Here is a 17,252-nt window from a genome sequence, read left to right on the forward strand (position 1 = left end):
GATGAGGAGAAACTAAAAAATTATAAACTCAAAAAATTAAAAATCCCCTTATGGTCAGCAGTTAAAACTAGGGACAAATAGCATTTCTTTTTAGAAAAAAGCTTCTCAAAACTCACTCTAACCTTCAAGCCATCAATTTGTGAAGTAATTCTGCAGCAAGAGTAGCAGCAATGCACAATCCTAAGTAGTTTTAAGATGCCTAAAAGAGTTACAAGAGCATTTAAACAACAGCATGCTAAATAAAGCAACTGAGAAGATTCACAAAGGTTTCTTCTAGTCCAATAAAGCTGTCTTAGGTTTCAGGCAAGTTTTGTCACAGCTTTATACGGAAGTAATTGGAAGTACAAAGTCCTTCCTACTGAAGTGGGATGCATAACCACAGTCCTGAAGACTGCTAACCATTAATTAAATTAGTAAGAAGGAACACTTGGACAGGCCTACAAATTAGTTTTAACACACTATAAATGTATATAAGCGACAGATTTAGAAGGACTGTAATATGAGGAGGTCTTTTTGCTAGCATTTTCAGGTCTAATAGAATTATCACTTAAACAAGAGGTATAAAGTTTCCAGACAAAATACAAGCAGGGACTAGAATCTCTTAACTGATCTGAGATGCAAGACTCAGCACTTTATTCCTAATTCTGAGATGGTTGCACAGCTCTCCATGGCAACCCAGGATACATGAGCCCTGCAGACACTGGCAAGAACCTAACAGGAACAGCACATAAGGCTGAAAAAGCTTCTAAAGCAGAAGAAAGCTTCAAGATGGGGTAAAATTTGTGTCTTGGCAATCGGGTCAATAAAGGGATAGAGAGTAATTTCTGATTTACTGTGCTCCTCCATTGAAAAAGTGAAAAAGCAATAGAAGGACAGGAACTACACTAGACAAACTTACAGTCCAGTAGATAAATGAGACTAAGTCTGGTATAATCCGAGTTTAGATATGCCACAACACAATGCCTAACTCAAACTCTCGAACAAGAGTTTAGAGCTTGGTGCCTGTACACCTCACTCCTCGCGTTATGCTTGCAGATCCTTCGGTTCCGGTTTTATTACCAGCCTGTTTCACTCCCGCCCTTATACTTTTATTTTATTTATCCATCTCGTTAGCACAACACAAGTGCCCAAAGCCGCCCGATGCACAGCCCTGTTGGTACCGGCTCCCTTCGGAGACACCAGGGCCATCGTGGCACAGAGCCCACCCGCGCCGGCCACGGGCACCTCCTGCCTTTGTTCCTCAAGGGCGCTCGGCGGCAGCCGGCACACGGCAGCGGCTCGCACAGCGACTTTATTCGCCAGCACAGCGCGCCGCTCGGGGCCGCGGCAGCTACCGGGGCCGCGTTCGGAGCCCCCGTTCTGCCACCTAGAGCTCCCCGCCGCGCCCCCGGCGCACCGCTCACCTGCGTGCCGGGCCCGGGGGTGCGAGGGCCCGGCGGGGCTCCGAGGGGCCGGCGCTGTGTGAGCCGGGCCGGCGGGGCCGAGCGGGGCTGTGAGGGGCGGCGGGCCCCGCCCGCCCACGCGCAGCCGCTCCTCGAACCCGCCAATCGCCGCCGCGCGCGCCCGGCCCCAGGGGCGCGGCCGCCAACGGCCGGAGCGCCCGCATCGTTCGCACGGACCAATGGCAAGCGGCGCGCCCGGGGCGGGGCGGGGCCGGGGCCGCGCTCGGGGCGGGGCGGGGCCGGGGCCGCGCTCGGGGCGGGGCGGGGCCGGGGCCGCGCTCGGGGCGGGGCGGGGCCGGGGCCGCGCTCGGGGCGGGGCGGGGCCGGGGCCGCGCTCGGGGCGGGGCGGGGCCGGGGCCGCGCTCGGGGCGGGGCGGGGCCGGGGCCGCGCTCGGGGCGGGGCGGGGCCGGAGCCGCGCTCGGGGCGGGGCGGGGCCGGAGCCGCGCTCGGGGCGGGGCGGGGCCGGGGCCGGGGCCGCGCTCGGGGCGGGGCGGGGCCGGGGCCGCGCTCGGGGCGGGGCGGGGCCGGGGCCGCGCTCGGGGCGGGCACGGCCGGCACTGACCTGGGCAGTACAATCTCGCTGTCCGTCCGAACGGGAATGGAACGGCCGTGCTGCTGCACTGGTACCCATAGGAAAGCGAGGCTGCAAGTTCGCCTCTGCCGCCTCGAGCAACTGCACAGAAGGTGAAACGATGCATTTATGATGCTGAGCTGCTAAGTAATTGCATTTTATCTGATGCACGGGGACGAGAATTGGGAAAGAAGTTTGTGATCTTTCTCTAGAGCACAGGCTAAAGAAACGCTTTAGATTAGTGAGAGAAAGGGATGTGAAAAACAAAGTTCACTCTCTAGAATTTTCTAAAGTTCAATAAGGGAATAAAAAGGGGTATTCTGGGGTGTTTCTGTCTATTGGCCAAAGAACACGCCGGTAGATTAAGACAGTTATCTATAATACTGTTACATTACTGAGGTACATGCATATTCCTGTGTTCATACATTATTCAAACATTCCTGTGAGCTTTTTGATGTTCAGGAACTCTTTTGTTTGGTTTTACACTGCGAGTTATCTGCGTGAGATGCTGTGGGTGAGGTCAATATATTTTATTTCTTCTCGTGTTTCGACCCTGTTGTTTCACACTCCCTGATAAGGAGTTAACAAGCTCTTCTCCAATTCTTCTCCGGTGCTCTGGTTTGTGTCACTGTTATCACTAGGAGAGGTTGGTCAGCAGATGTGAGGGAAACAACATAATTGCCTTTTAGCTACATAGGAGCATTTTAACATTTCGTGTTTTGCTAAGGTTTACGATGTAATATCTTCATCACATTACTATTTCTATAAGCTATACGGTGCAAAACTAATAGATTGTGTTACACTAATACGCAGCTAAAAGGAGTTACAAATTGTACCATATCCAAATACTTATAATCAATAATAACATGTAAGAGCTAATACATAAATGTGAAAGCCAATATTATATTGTCATTTTTAGCGGGGGAGAGGGAGGGGGGAGGGAAAGGGACTGGGGGATTTATTTGGGTTTTTTCAGCCTGAGGTTGAACTCTAGTACCACCTGTGGCTCTTACCAAGTGTTTTTGTCTTTACCACCACAGCAGGACTAACGAGCAAGGACAGGTAGCTAGCAGCAGCTGCTGTTCTTGATACTTGTGTCATTTGTGTCTTATTTCCTCCAGCAGTTAATGCAGACTTACACTAGTGCAAAGAGGGAAGCATCCATGTCGGTACGATTGTTCTAAGAAAGCTACCATAGGCAGATAATTAAATATTGATTATACAGATAATTAGGTATTATTGTCATGTATATTTGAGTATTAAAAAATATTAATCATACATTCCAGATTTTGATCCATGCAATGGTAAAAGCTCTGTCCACAACTGGCAAAGCAATGGCATTGATATTCTACACAAACTGGATATGGAGACTACAAAAAAGTGCAAACTGTCAGACTGGATGGAAGCCCAAATGAATAATTCATTTTCAGATGCATTAGGCTGCAACACAGATGTAACTGAAGAGGAAGATTACTTAGTTTATGATGGAGATCTAGGAATAAACTGTAAATATAACAATAATTCAGATAATCTGAATGCCAGTAGTTGTACAAAATATATTTCTGGTATTTTAAACTTAGCCTGTTCTAAAGATAACAAAAACATAAAAGCAGCAGCCAATTATGAAACTCCTCTACAGCCTGAAGAATTCTCCAGTCATCACAGAAGCACCAGAGGAACAACTGGAGCTCCAACTGAAATGCCTGGAAGTGAAGCTTCCTTTGAGAAGGAATTACCTGTTGGTAGTTCCAGTAAACCAGATAGCAAAGAACATGTAACTACCTCCAAGATGTCCAATGTCCTCCTGCGTCATTTTTCTAGGGGAGAATTACTAAGCACATGCCACTTAATTGAATGTGAAACAATACCAGAGATGTCCTTTACTGAAAGTATCGATGACACTGGGAGCAAACCTGAGCCTTCAGAACACATCAAAGGCCCTCTAGTGCATGAACAATGGGCAATGAGCTCCGAGGAGCATCCCTTAGAAAACCACGAGGAAGTAAAGGCTCGTGACAAAAATGGAAACCCATTAAATGGAAATAGATCTGTTTCAAAGAAACATGTTTTTTCTTCTGGTCAGTGTGGGTGCCGACAAGAATATTCACAATTGATTAATGAGACTGAAAATACATACAGCTTTCAGAACATGAAAGATGAGAGAGCCCTGTTTAAGAAAACAGTTTCACCTTGTGAGCTCAAATATGGCCAAGGGCAAGCTCACTATTGCCTTCCTAACTTCTCTGGAGTTGCAGTACCAGAAAAACCTGACAATATTACCTCAGTTCCTTCAACTGAGAGAGCAAAACCCTTTCCTATTTTGCTAAATAAATCAGTAACTGTGAACAACATCTTGGAAAATAAGAATTACTTCAATTCTGCTGAAGTAGACAATCAAGAAGAAAGGAGTATTTCAGAACTGCTGCAACAGCTTCAGGTAATTAGGATGTTTGAAGAAATTCTTCATCCTGGGTAAGAGTTGTTTATTGTAAGAAGATATTCTGTATCCCATAAAATCTAACATGAATAGCTCTATAGGCACTCTAGGTATCAGTGAGTACCTCACTTGACTCAAAAACTGCTTTAATAAATAAAGTTCTGTGGAACTGATTTTATACAGAACTGTCATTACCAATTATATAATGGCTGAATATTATTTAATACTCCAGTATTTAACACTGGAGCACTGTTTGTGATGATAAAACATCCTATCAAATAATTTGGAAATCCACTGTAAATTGTTATTTCTTGTGTTATCTTTAAATGTTTAAATTCACAAAAAATACTTCAAATACTTTTTTAAGAATAACATTCTATTTTTATACTGTGCCCACCTTAAGACATCTTTGTCTTTTTTCACATCTAACACTCTTCAACTACTGAGACTGGTATTTACTGTCAAGTCAATTCTTTCTAAAGGATTTTTTTGACAACAGTATATTTCTTTTACTGTAGTGAATTTATTTTAAAGCTTGTTAGTAATTAGACAACCACTGCTCAATTTCATGCCCTGACATAGAGCTCACTCACTGAGCTTTACAGATTCTGAATTCCATTCCTAGATTTACATCTTAGTAAATTGCTTGAGATACAAGTTTTAATAGTTTTCCATATTATTTCCTGGATGCAAATGAGATGCTGACACAGCATGCTGACCATCTGAGATTTAATCCTAATGTAAATCTCTCAAAATACATTTTTTTAAAAATCATTATTTTTTACCTCTAGGAGTATGACTATCCCCTAAAACTATTTTGTCACCTTCATGTTGTATTTCCCATTTATACAAATCTTCCATATTTTTACAACAGAGCAGAAGTATTTGAAGTATTTCTACAATGAAACACTTCACACATCTATCAACTCAGAAAATTAAATACTGTTATAATAAACATTTCGTTAATATTTTGTATTTTGAATTAAAGTGTTTTGTCCAGGTCCCCAAGTGTTCTGTACATTGTATCTATAATGAAGGTTCTCATTTTACCAGGTACTTCCTCAGTCAGACTTTGCAAATGCCAGCATTGCTATTTCCTCAGGACACACTAGGACACCACCTGATGTCATCACATTACGTGCTCCTGTCCCTGTGCAACCTACACATGGTTTGCTTAAAGCAAGTAAATAAAATTACAGTAACTATGCAAATTACTATTTAATGTAATTTGATTACAGTTTTGGGCCAAAATTGCAATTGATCAATCTTACTTTGTATTCTATAGGACTGCAGCCTGGAACAGCAGTACCAACAGCTGGGACAGTAGAAGCACAGTGTCTAAATCCTTCTGATTCACTGCCAGAACTAACACTAGGAGAAAAGATGTCTCAAATACTAAAGGATCAGACAGAGCAACTGACTAAGAAAGTAAGAGCTCTGTTTCAATATATACTTTGCACTGATGCTCAAATTCCATACTCACTTGGCAAATTTGTTTAAATATAATACAAGTCTAATATTTTGTCTTGAAGGTGAAAGACTTCTCTAAGCATATGATCCAGGAAACATGCTTTTTGCAAGACAAATATCTGGTAAATTAATTTACATACCTTGACCTATCTGAAATGCAGTTGAAATGGCTGTACACTTACAATTTTCTGGCAAGGTGCTTGATGTTTACCTCAAATGGTTGTTTACCCTTCTCAATTAAGACCGAAGGTATGATACTGGGAAACAAAAATAAAAGTATTCAGCAGGTGGATGAATTCTTAAATCTTTTAAGGAATCCAACTTAAAACTATTAATACAAGGCCTGAAGTTGCCATTTTAAGTTAGGAATTTTGACATGTAGGGCATCAGTTCAGAAATAATTTTTACTATTTTATTCAGACATAATAGAGCAGTACAGAGTATTAGGTGAATATACCATATGCAGTACTGTTTCAATTGAGAGAACTACCAAAATTCTTAACAGCAGTGCAAATAACATCTGGCTTACATAGCAAGACACAGTGATAGCTACTTATGCTAAGTTACCATGACATTTTGTATTGAATTATTTCTTATTGATGAAGGCACTAAATCAACTGAAAAGATACCTTGATGCCTTGGAAAGAAATTATTTAAAAGCTAGAGAAGAGCACCACAACTTACAGCTGCAGAACTACAAGGACAAGCCTATCAACCTTGGAGAGTTTGATCCTGAGAGGTTAGACAAGAAATGCTAAGTAGTACATCAGTATATCTTCTGTGACTGTCTTACAGCTTTTCCTTCATTTATCCATTAGAGATTCTCTGAAGTGAAAATATTATCTTAATGTGGTAAACTAAAAGTTGTTTGGCCAAAATTCACCTTGGGCTTTATATATCCTACTTGTAATTGGGATGTCTGTTTGATTAATTCAAATACTTAAAAGGGACTCTGTCAACTCCATACATTTTGGTTTTTTCCTATGGGAAATGTACTGCAATGTCCATTATGGTTATCGTGGTAAGAAATAAGAGATTAGTTTAGAGAGTTTTAAGTAACTGTGGGTTGTGATTGGATTTAGAAGGGTGGAAGGAGAGATATTCAGACTTGGCATGCTGCTTGAAGACATTCAAGAACAAATCGATGGCAGCAAAGGCAGCCTTTCATCGTTACTGACTTCCTATCAATCTGCCCAGTCTTTCTGTGAGGTAACTGACTTTTATTAAAGACAATTATTCTGTTTTATTGATAAAAGTCTTGAGAACTTAAGTGCAGTTTTGTGATTGTATGTTCTGCTCTAGTAAGATCATGATGCTTTTTAGATAGCACATTACTTAAAAGGAAAATATTTTTAATGAAATATTAACTACATAATATGTAATTAACTGTAACAGAAACCTAAGTAGAAAAGCAACTATATGTCCTTAGTTCCAGTTTCAAAAGCATTTATTTCACAGTAAGAAAATATGAGTAGCTCATTTAACTTCTGCAAAGTTGTTTTGGGGAATTAATCACTATCATTTTGTGGGAGGAAAAATTACTTTGTCCAAGATCTTAAGCTGCAGAATTACTAGAAGACCAAACAGCATTGTGCTAGAGAAAATTGAGTTTACTCCTAAGAATGGTAATATTTTCTCCCAGATCATCAATATATAAACACACTCTCCCCTCCAAAAAAAAAAAATTTTTTTTTTACTGCCTTCTACAAATCTACAGGTAATTCGCAAAAAATACTTTCAAAATCAATGTTGTAGGTAACCTGGGCTTTAGAGAAAAATGGTAAGAGAACCCGAGGAGATGCTTTTTGGTAAGAGTCATTCCTTGCAATGCAAGGCCCACATACACCTGTGTCTGTGCTTTGTTACTTTGTACAGAGCTCAGCAGTTTCAAGCACTGCTGATCTTCCACAAAGAAGAGGTACTGAAACTCCATTTTTTCACAAGAACTATGATGGAGAAAGAAATCAGACAACTGATGTAATCCCACCAACAAATCAACTTTCTTTAGAAGGCAAAAAATGCAATCTTTGTCTTCACATGTAAGTGAAAACTTGGAAACAGCTGTTGAAGTTTTTACAAAAACATACATAAAAATAATTGCTGAATAAGAAAATTCTGATGACTGAAATCTCTGAAAAGCAACATGAATATTTCCAGAATAAAAATTCTACTGAATTATATAACTATATTCTATTCTATATCCAAGAATTCCTCCTAGCCTGGTCTTCCTACCTTTCTCAGTCTAAAAGTATTTCCTGAAGCCAAAACACCACCATTACTTTCACCTAGGAGTTACATCATACTTCTTTATAAAATTCATGACAGGCACACAAATCCAGGATGTGAAGTCACACAGTCAGAGTACAGTGCCAGTAAAGGATATTTTGCCAAGACTTGGTATTTTTAATTAAACAAGAAAATAGAGGGATGCAGATCATTACATAATTAACGATCAAAACGATGAAAACTCTAAACATCATCTCCACTCCCCTGAGAATCATTTTATAGGTGTTAAACATCTCAGTGAGACTAAAAAAATAAAATAAATGGTCTCTCCTTAATCAGTCCAAGGTTAAAAAAAGGAGAACTGAACTAAATTCCAGTAGAGAAGCACAGCTTCTGGGAAAAGAATGCATGCAGTATACAACACAGTCATATTAACCTAATTCTGTCAGATTATTCTACAGGGTAAGTGTCAATAGTTAACTAGTAAAACTCACCTAGCTTCCACTTTCTTCTCTGTCATTGAAAGACTATTAGTTCAATCTTCTGATCATTATGAACATGAATGAGCAGAAAATTTTCCCAATAAACTTAATGATCCTATACACCCAAAGATAAAAATACACATCAAATAACTCTAACAAGGAACCTTTTCTTTTTCTTTCAGAAAGTACATCTCAAATATTCCTCCAATTATCTAAAGGCATTAAAGCCTTAATAATAGCTCAAAGTTACTAAGAAACCAAATCATATTTAACAGATGTTGTATCAAAACACTATCAGTGGTAACAGATGTATCTAAGACTTCATACTATCTTTTTCCAATACAGGGTTATCAAGATATCTACTTTTAAGCATTTTTAACAGCTGTGGGAAGTCAGGGTGCTTTTGTCAGAATGTGTCCTTTAACTAAATGGTTCATTATTTTTCAACTGGTTAATTATTAATTTAAGCTTCTGCTTACCACCTTTTCAGATAACTGATACAAGTAAAGTTCTTTCTGTGAATAAATCTGTTTTCTTCTCAATTAAGAAGCAATTAATCATTAGTATAAGAGATTTATAAGTCTCATCATAGAACTATTAAGATACAATTATATTCTGTTTTCATGCTCAAAGAAACACAGACATCCCGGAAAGAAAAACTGGAACATCTCCACTCTTCATACAGAGAAAACCAACTGATTTATCAGATACCAACCTGAGTAAGTCATGAGGGCACAAAAAGGTCAGAACTGTGCCTAAACCTGCTAGGGAATTCTCTGAAGAAATACATTCCTTTTATGTCTCAACATGAAAATTGTACTTTTAACAGACATTACTGCTTAGCAGAGCACAAAACATTAAGAATAAAAAGAAAACTAAAAAGAACACCAGGTCAGATTCACTGTGGAACTTTCAGTGACAGACCAAGAGATAACAGACAGGTTGCAATGCAATTTTCCATTAGACATAAGTCAAAGATTTTTAACTTGGTCAAACACTGAAACAGTTTGCTCTAGGGAGGCTGTGGCATCTCCATTCTCAGAGATATTCAGAACTCAACTGGACAAGGTTCTAAGCAACTTTGTTTAAGTTGAGCCTGCTTTGAGAGGGGACAGAATCAATGACCACCAGAAGTCCTGTCCAACCTTAATTTCTCTATAAATCAAATTCAGCTTTCTAGATAAGTTTCCAAATACTGCCACTGCTAACACTTTCAAGAGCATGACTGTGACATACACACCATGCTTTGATTTTGCTTTTTCTTCTGATGTGCATTTATTTCATGTTCTAGAAGATTATTCTAAGCTTGACAATTGAGACACTTCATATTAGTGCTTTCACTTTCAGTTTTTGGATTCAACTTCATTATTCTGCTTAAAAGCAATTTTACCTTTCCACTGAAGAATATTCTGAAGCTTTTAGTAATCAGCAACTAAAGGAGAACAGCATGAGCTGTCCTACATTCAGTTTTAAGTCTCAATATACAGGTTTTCTTACCTTTTGTCTACCAGTTGTCCTTAACTTTTTTGTGATATCCTTTTAATTTAACATAATACACTGGGATTACTGTTTGTACTGGTTGGTGCAATAGTTAAAGCAGTGCCATACTAGAGCTGCTCAAATTCTCATCCCATTCCTATTATGCTGCACTGTTTCTGTAACACCATGGACATGGGGAGATGGAGAACTTCATTAAAAGAAAAAACAAAAAAACAAACAACAATTATTGAAATTGAGCTGAAAATAAGCACCACCAGAAAATTACATTCAAAGCTTGCAGACAGGGCTGAAAGCTAATCTTGAGTTCAATCCCCACTCTCCTGGGGGTGAAACGTACTTCCTCAAATTGCAGTAGCATTAATGGCAGCAAAAGGCTCTGAAATTACAGTGCTGAAAGCCAAATAATTACCTGAGTACATTAGCCAGAGCTTCTCATATTTCTGACCCTTTTAACTTATTTCTTGAATTTTAGGCAGCGACTCAGAAGACTTCTCAGCCTGTGAGTCTTATAATGATTCACAAAGCAAGGACCTTGTCAACTGTGACACTCTAAGTTACAAATCATTAAATACAAGATTATGTGGAATGAGAAAAGGTACAGTGATTGCAAAAATATGAACATCTACAAGGAAACATTGCTTGTAATTTTGTTTTTCTAAACCATACATCTTTGTTTCCAGGACTTAGATGCAAATGCCCCAGGGGAAGCAGAGATCAAGTAAAACTCAGGAATTACAAAGAGTCTGTTCAGTCTTGTACCTTATGTAGAAAAAGGAGCTCTGGTTCATCCTGTAAGTATGATGTGTAATTAACAAACACAGGCTAGCTTATAAGAAAGCGACATTGCACATACCAGACCACATTTAATTTAGTATAAGCAGTCATTAGCACTGTAAATCCAGCTTTTACACACCTGGTCAAGTTTAATCTCCATGCATTACAGATTTAACTTTCCCTGGTTCTTTATGAGAGGAATCCATTTCATATTTCATTTACAGTAGGAATATCTCATTTTGCAGAGCCACATGAAAAGATATGAAAATTAGGCATTACTGTGCCAACTTTGTGCCAGCCATTACCTAATATAGTATAAACAAGTACTAAAGAAAATTCCAGCTCTACACTCATATCATGTGACATGCAGCAAAGTCAAGGAGAGCCTAATTAAAAAAAATTAAATGTTGATCATCTGAACATATACCTTTAAGTGACTTAGACTCTCTCGAGCATAAGAAAAAAAATCTTAAAGAAAAATACAAAATTTCATCAAGAAAGTATAATTAGCTATTTGTCTCTAGCAATCCTGTGAAACTACAAATCGAAGTAGTGTTTATGTAATTATTAGGATTATGACACTGGCTATTGTACACTTTCCCACTGCAGTCTTTCACTGTATGAAACTGAATATAAATCTCCATTCCATTTGCCAACTAAACTCAAGAGCAAGCACAAAAAGGTTAATCTGTCTTCATTTACAAAAAACTTTAAAGATATTCAAGTTTTATTCAGCAGTGATAGTTACTTGACCTTTAATTTATGCTAAAGAGAAAAAAAAGTTAAAATACACAGAAAATCACCTTTTTTTTTTGTTTTAAACATGACCTCAACAACTCCAGCTTATTCACAAAAGAGAATCTCCACACAGAATACTCAAAAAACCAAGCAGCCATGTGAAGCTGTAACCAGACTTCGTGAAAGGTAAGCTGTAGTAATAACTATATAGTACAACAGAAAACACCACTGTTGAAGATTCAGCATGGAAGAAACACACCAGGTATCATAACCAGGAAGAATGTTTTCTCTTTCACAGTGCATGTTGTATATTAGAATTTTACTCTTTAGTGAAATTAAAATATTTACTCTAAAAACATGTGTAAACAATTCTTAGATTAGTTCTTCACACCTTCTAATTTAATGAAGAGCAAAAATGTAACTTCTTTAAGAGGATGTTCCCATTCAAAGATTCAAAAGCAAGCCTATATTATAAGGATGCAGGTCTGTTTGCTGCCAAGTATTTCTCTATAAGTAACAATACTACTTTTAATTGTTGTTAACATTAAATTACACTGTGGGACAGAAATAAAATGGATTCCTAACTGGTACTAAAATGCAAACACGTTTTCTCACAGTATTTCTGACAGCTTTACTCAATAGCAGTAATTGCCTGAAAGTATACCAGCTGCACTTGAGAATCAGTGGTATAGAACACTGTCAGAGAAAAGTTACAGCAGCAGCAGACTGCTGCTATTATGAGAAATTTCCTTACTCTGCATCCTAGAGCATCTTCTGTCTTACTGCAATGCAGATAGAAAACAAATAATGATGGACTGTGCCCTACAATTCAATGGAAAATTCTACTCACAGTAAAATTAACTTGCAACTGAGTGCTATCATGGTGCATGTATGTAATCCATAGTTTAGAAGTTCTTTTTCTTACTTGAATTGTATTTTACTCTACATATCTTATCTTTAGGAAATCCTTTGAGGCTGCCAAAACCTGCTGTTCAAGTACATATGATAAAATTATCCTTTCACATCAATACCTACCCAGTAAGAAATCTGCCCAAAGAAAATCTGCAATCAACATCAGAAATGCCAATGATTCCTATGTAAATGTAAGTTTGAGTGAAAATTAAAAACCACACAACTTTCCTGAAAGGATTATCTCCCTACATCATGGCACTGCAGAACATCCCATTCTTAGCAAGCTGATTACTACAATCTAGGCATGTGTAGTGCATTTGAGGGTAAGACGAGGGAGTCCAAACCCAAAGCATTTTGGCTTATATGTTAGTATATTACTTCATACAGGTATGTACAGGCTTGCTGTGCAACTTAGTCCCTGTATAAATAGTGAAATAGACCAAAAAATAGCATGGGATCTTATCTCTAAAATTGTGTTTCATATACTGAAACAAAGCCTAGCTAGATAAACCACTATCAAAACCTCAAGAAAGCCTTCTCAGGACCAAAAACATGCACCATGCATCCAGTGGAGCAGATACAGTAGAAATACATCAATGTCCCTCAGTTCAAATGAATACACAGTCAAAGACACAAATAATTAACAGATACTTCCAACTTGAATCCTAGAGCGGTCTATCACATCACTCAATTTTTACTTCTCAACACATATTCAGATAAAAAAATCATAGACAAAACCTTAAACATCACCTTTTCCCCAGTACCTGTGTATACATCTGCCTTCACTATTAACAAGAATACATTATTTCCAACAGGTTTTAACTTCTACTCTGGATCATGCCATAGAGACAGCAAACAGTTTGAAGAAAGCTACAGAGCGAATGGTACAAGCAGTTTCAGAAGATCTAGCTAAAGTTAAAAGAAAACCATTTTAATTATCTAGTTCAAATGCTATATTGTTCTGGTGGTTCATGCTGTTAGTAGCATGTTCAAGTGTTATTATCTCTGCAAAAATAAAATCATGAACACAAACATGAAAAAGTCAGCTAACTAACTTTGTCAGCTGTTCTGTACCTATTAGTACTAAACCAAACTAGAGCATATAGGCATTCCATGTTTACACTCAGTCTTAGAACTGTAAAACAAATTATTAATTCTACTGAAGATCTTTAGGAGGTTGGCTGATCCCCATTACTGTGTAGAGATATCTTCTGTAAGTATTCTCTTAAGACAGCTTAACAAAAATTGGCTTAAACACACAAAATTAACTTTCAGACTTGTTTTTTCTCCCCATTCCCAAGTGTGAGAATAAACCTCAGTCATTACTATATATCATTTCTTCCCATACTTCAACAACAGCTGCTTAATCACACCAAGAGAAAACAGCCTCTGTACCTGAGACATCTAGAAGCAAACATCATGTTAACATACCAAGTCATAGCCAACATTTGGAATTATTTTGGTTTTAGAATGCCCTACATTGTTTAAGAAACATCCTTGTCTGTTGCAATGTCTGAATTACACAGTTTGTTGTTTATGTGTTAGGAACAATTAAATTGGTTCCTTCAAATGATGTCCTTAATTTCTCAGATATATCTGGCTTTGACATTTTAGCTGATAGTAAGTAGCTTGGAAAATTTTTAAATACTATAGAAATTCAGTGAGCCAAGAAAAGTCATCTATTATTTTCCTTCTAACATCCATTTAATTGCAGTATTAAAGGCAAACAGTAAACAGCCTTGTTTTATCAGGAATGCTATTCACTGAACGCAAAGTACATAAGGACTGATGAAAACCAAATTAGAAATGGCAGTACACACCTTAAAAAGGACAGTCATTTTCAGGCAAACCTGAGCAATTTCATCAGTGGTGGATACAGAAATAATCCAGATTGTTCACACAAGCAGTGATGCCTAAACTCACTGCCATGTGCCACTTACTCACTAGCCTGACTCAACAGCTTTTTTTAGGGTCTCTTCCACCCTTCACAGCAAACTATCATTCAACTCTTTTCCTCCTTAGCCTCTTACTGTATATCCTTATAACTTCATTTGCCTCTGCTTATTATCCCTGATTTTGCTTTATTTAGTTTAATGTTTGGAATGTCCCCATTATTTGCAAATGAACTTAATAAATTAAGTAACTACTGCAGCTTCCTAAATGCAATAAAGATTCATCTCTCACAGAAATCTCTCCACATCACAAGAACAGCTTGTTCTATACCTTTTGTTTATCCTGGATTCCTGCACCTGCTGTCCTGGGCCTGACAGCAACTGCCTAAGAAAGATCAGACTGAATAAGACAATCACATAGTGATATTTCCTCAGAACATTCTCTGACAAATTGAAAAACAAGAAGCCTTCCAAATCAGCAGTAACATTTATATATATTAGCCCTACAAATACTTGTCTTATGTTGAGGATATTTTTCCTCATACAACAATTTAGGTTATGTCATTACTGCATGACATCTCAGATATTAAAGGTCCTTTTGTTCTGATTTGACAGCTGCAGGTTTCGTGTGTTACTTCACATGCTGAATAGAAAGATAATCCTTCAGTCTGAACACTAACAGGATTTCTGTGGCTTCCATCACACACTCCACCATCATCTTTTTTCCCCTTGATCAAGGGGAAAAAAGTCTAGCCATTCTTGACATGAAGATTGTTCCATACCTTTGATTTTCCTTAGTAATTTCTGAATCTTGTCCAGATTTTCAGATTCAACTTTAAAACTCAAATGTTGGGCCCACATGTAGGATAAGGTAAGTATTTTAATATGCATAACATGAAAATATGAACTTTCAAAATGATAATATACTTCGTACATGTACTCTGAAAAACTAAGTTTTTGTTTATGCTGACAGAACTCTTTCCCATTCTTGATAATATGATTCTTGATCTAGAAAAAATGTAGTAGAGAAGATCCTTGGGGAAAAAACCCAAATGTCTTGAATAGAACTTCCACTTACCCCCTTCATAAGCTGTTTTGAGCTACATATTGGTGCAAGATGTCCTATGATAAAGCATCTTTATTATTCCACCTTAACAGTAACATTTGGCTTTGCTTTGCCTGATAGAAAAAGTGGATAAGGGATACAAAAAAAAACCCAAACAGATTAAGACTTTTGAGTTATCAGCTATCAGGCTGAGCTGGTGATAGGCCTGAAGCAAAGACATAGAGAAAGACTACTCCTAAATATACATAAGTAATCCAGAATTGTGAGCTCTTATTTCTTCAACTCTATGAAATTAAAAAATATCAACACAATGGATTTTATATACTACTGAAATAAATTATTTCAGTCCTTAAGTGTAACACTAATATCTGCTATTTTCTTCTGTACTTAACTACTTTCCAGCTTTAGGAATTGGAAAAGAAATTGCACCTACATATAGCTGTTACAACAAATTTGGGATCTTCTTGCCAAAGGGGTAAGAAATACATATAATTTTGGTGTAATTTTTCAGTACTAATTTCAAAGTGTGCATATTTTATAGGACAACATTGAACACAACATTTCTTAGATAAGTATTTTTACTCTGGATTTCTACAGTGATAGTGTTATAAACTGGAATTCACAAAACCAACACAGATATTTCTGCTGCATTTTTTTAAGGTTGTGATGTACATGGTATTTGATGAAACAGATGATTTAAGTGTTGCTCTGTAGTCCCATTGAAAAAATAATCAGTGTAGATTTAATTCCAAACTCATTTAGGTGCATTTGAAAGCTACTTATTCTCATCATTCCCCATGTCCTGCAACATTTCCGAATCATTATGTCACATTCTCCCCTTTCATTCCTCTATGATGTAGGGGGAGAACTTGACCTTTTTCCACCTTCTAATTAACTCTGAATGAACTCACCTAACAAAAACATTCTCTTAAAGTATTGGTTAACCTGAGAGCAAAGAATAAAGGGAAAAAATCCAAAATCACAAAACAAAAAAATAAATACTCATCATTGGAAATAATGTAAACAAAAAGACATAAGTAATTTATTATTTTTCATTATAACATTTCTCTTGGATTCTACATACAACAAACTAATATTTCAAGACACAAATACAGCACCCCTTTAAAAGATCAGTAATTTTAATTAAGTAATTTTTAAAGAGAAAGCTAAACATTACCAGTATTACAGAACTCATACAATTTGATTTTTCTCTTCAGTGCAAATTAGAGTATTTATTTCTTAGTATGTAACAAATTTTTTTTTAAAAAGTAAATTCTCTTGAGTACGTCAGATTTTGTCATTTTGTTTGCTTTTTGTTTTTCTTTTCCAAATGATCAAGCCCTTTGAAAGACTGAGCTACTTCCCTTTTGTCCTTTCCCCTTACCTCCACTTCCTCAAGGAGACATGCTTAGTTTTGGAATTTCTGTATCACAGGCAATTAAACTTCTGAAAGAGATAGACTATATAGACAATGATAAGGAATTTGCTAAGAAATTAACTTTTTATAAAAGCTTCAATAATAATCTCTGTATATACTTAAATATAAAGTGTACTTCAGTGCACAGTTAACAGCATTTCTCCAAAGTTATTTACTGTGATTGGAACTACTCAATGATTCTGTGATTAACTATCTAACTTAACCAGCACCATCTAAAAAGCCTTTAGATTTTTCACAAATACATGTATTTAAAGAATTTTGAGCAAGTTATTTTTACAGAAAACATTACACTTTAAGACACTG

At 37.5% G+C, this 17,252-nt stretch overlaps 2 protein-coding genes across 6 annotated transcripts in view; one reads left to right on the top strand and one right to left on the bottom strand.

Moving 5' to 3' along the window:
• Window positions 1–1,547, bottom strand: part of GPSM2 (G protein signaling modulator 2) — a 28,150-nt gene extending 26,603 nt beyond the window's left edge. For 4 of the 5 annotated variants that reach the window (XM_058842410.1, XM_058842411.1, XM_058842407.1 and 1 more), the window contains exon 1: window positions 1,404–1,547. The gene's annotated coding sequence lies outside the window, so the exon portion shown is untranslated. Of the gene's footprint in view, window positions 1–122; window positions 200–1,403 lie in introns of all 5 variants that reach the window. The other variant, XM_058842408.1, reaches the window with a different exon arrangement.
• On the top strand, window positions 1,141–13,488 carry AKNAD1 (AKNA domain containing 1). The gene is made up of 16 exons (XM_058842849.1): window positions 1,141–1,624; window positions 2,014–2,127; window positions 3,301–4,451; window positions 5,505–5,634; window positions 5,737–5,879; window positions 5,984–6,043; window positions 6,527–6,660; window positions 7,004–7,117; window positions 7,394–7,415; window positions 7,797–7,960; window positions 9,263–9,348; window positions 10,602–10,724; window positions 10,810–10,920; window positions 11,746–11,827; window positions 12,603–12,744; window positions 13,369–13,488. Exons 1-16 carry the CDS (start codon window positions 1,141–1,143, stop codon window positions 13,486–13,488), a joined length of 3,180 nt encoding a protein of 1,059 aa, XP_058698832.1.
• The last annotated feature ends 3,764 nt before the right edge of the window (window positions 13,489–17,252 follow it).

Source organism: Poecile atricapillus, chromosome 7, assembly GCF_030490865.1.
Source record: "Poecile atricapillus isolate bPoeAtr1 chromosome 7, bPoeAtr1.hap1, whole genome shotgun sequence".
Classification (NCBI taxonomy): Eukaryota; Metazoa; Chordata; class Aves; order Passeriformes; family Paridae; genus Poecile; species Poecile atricapillus.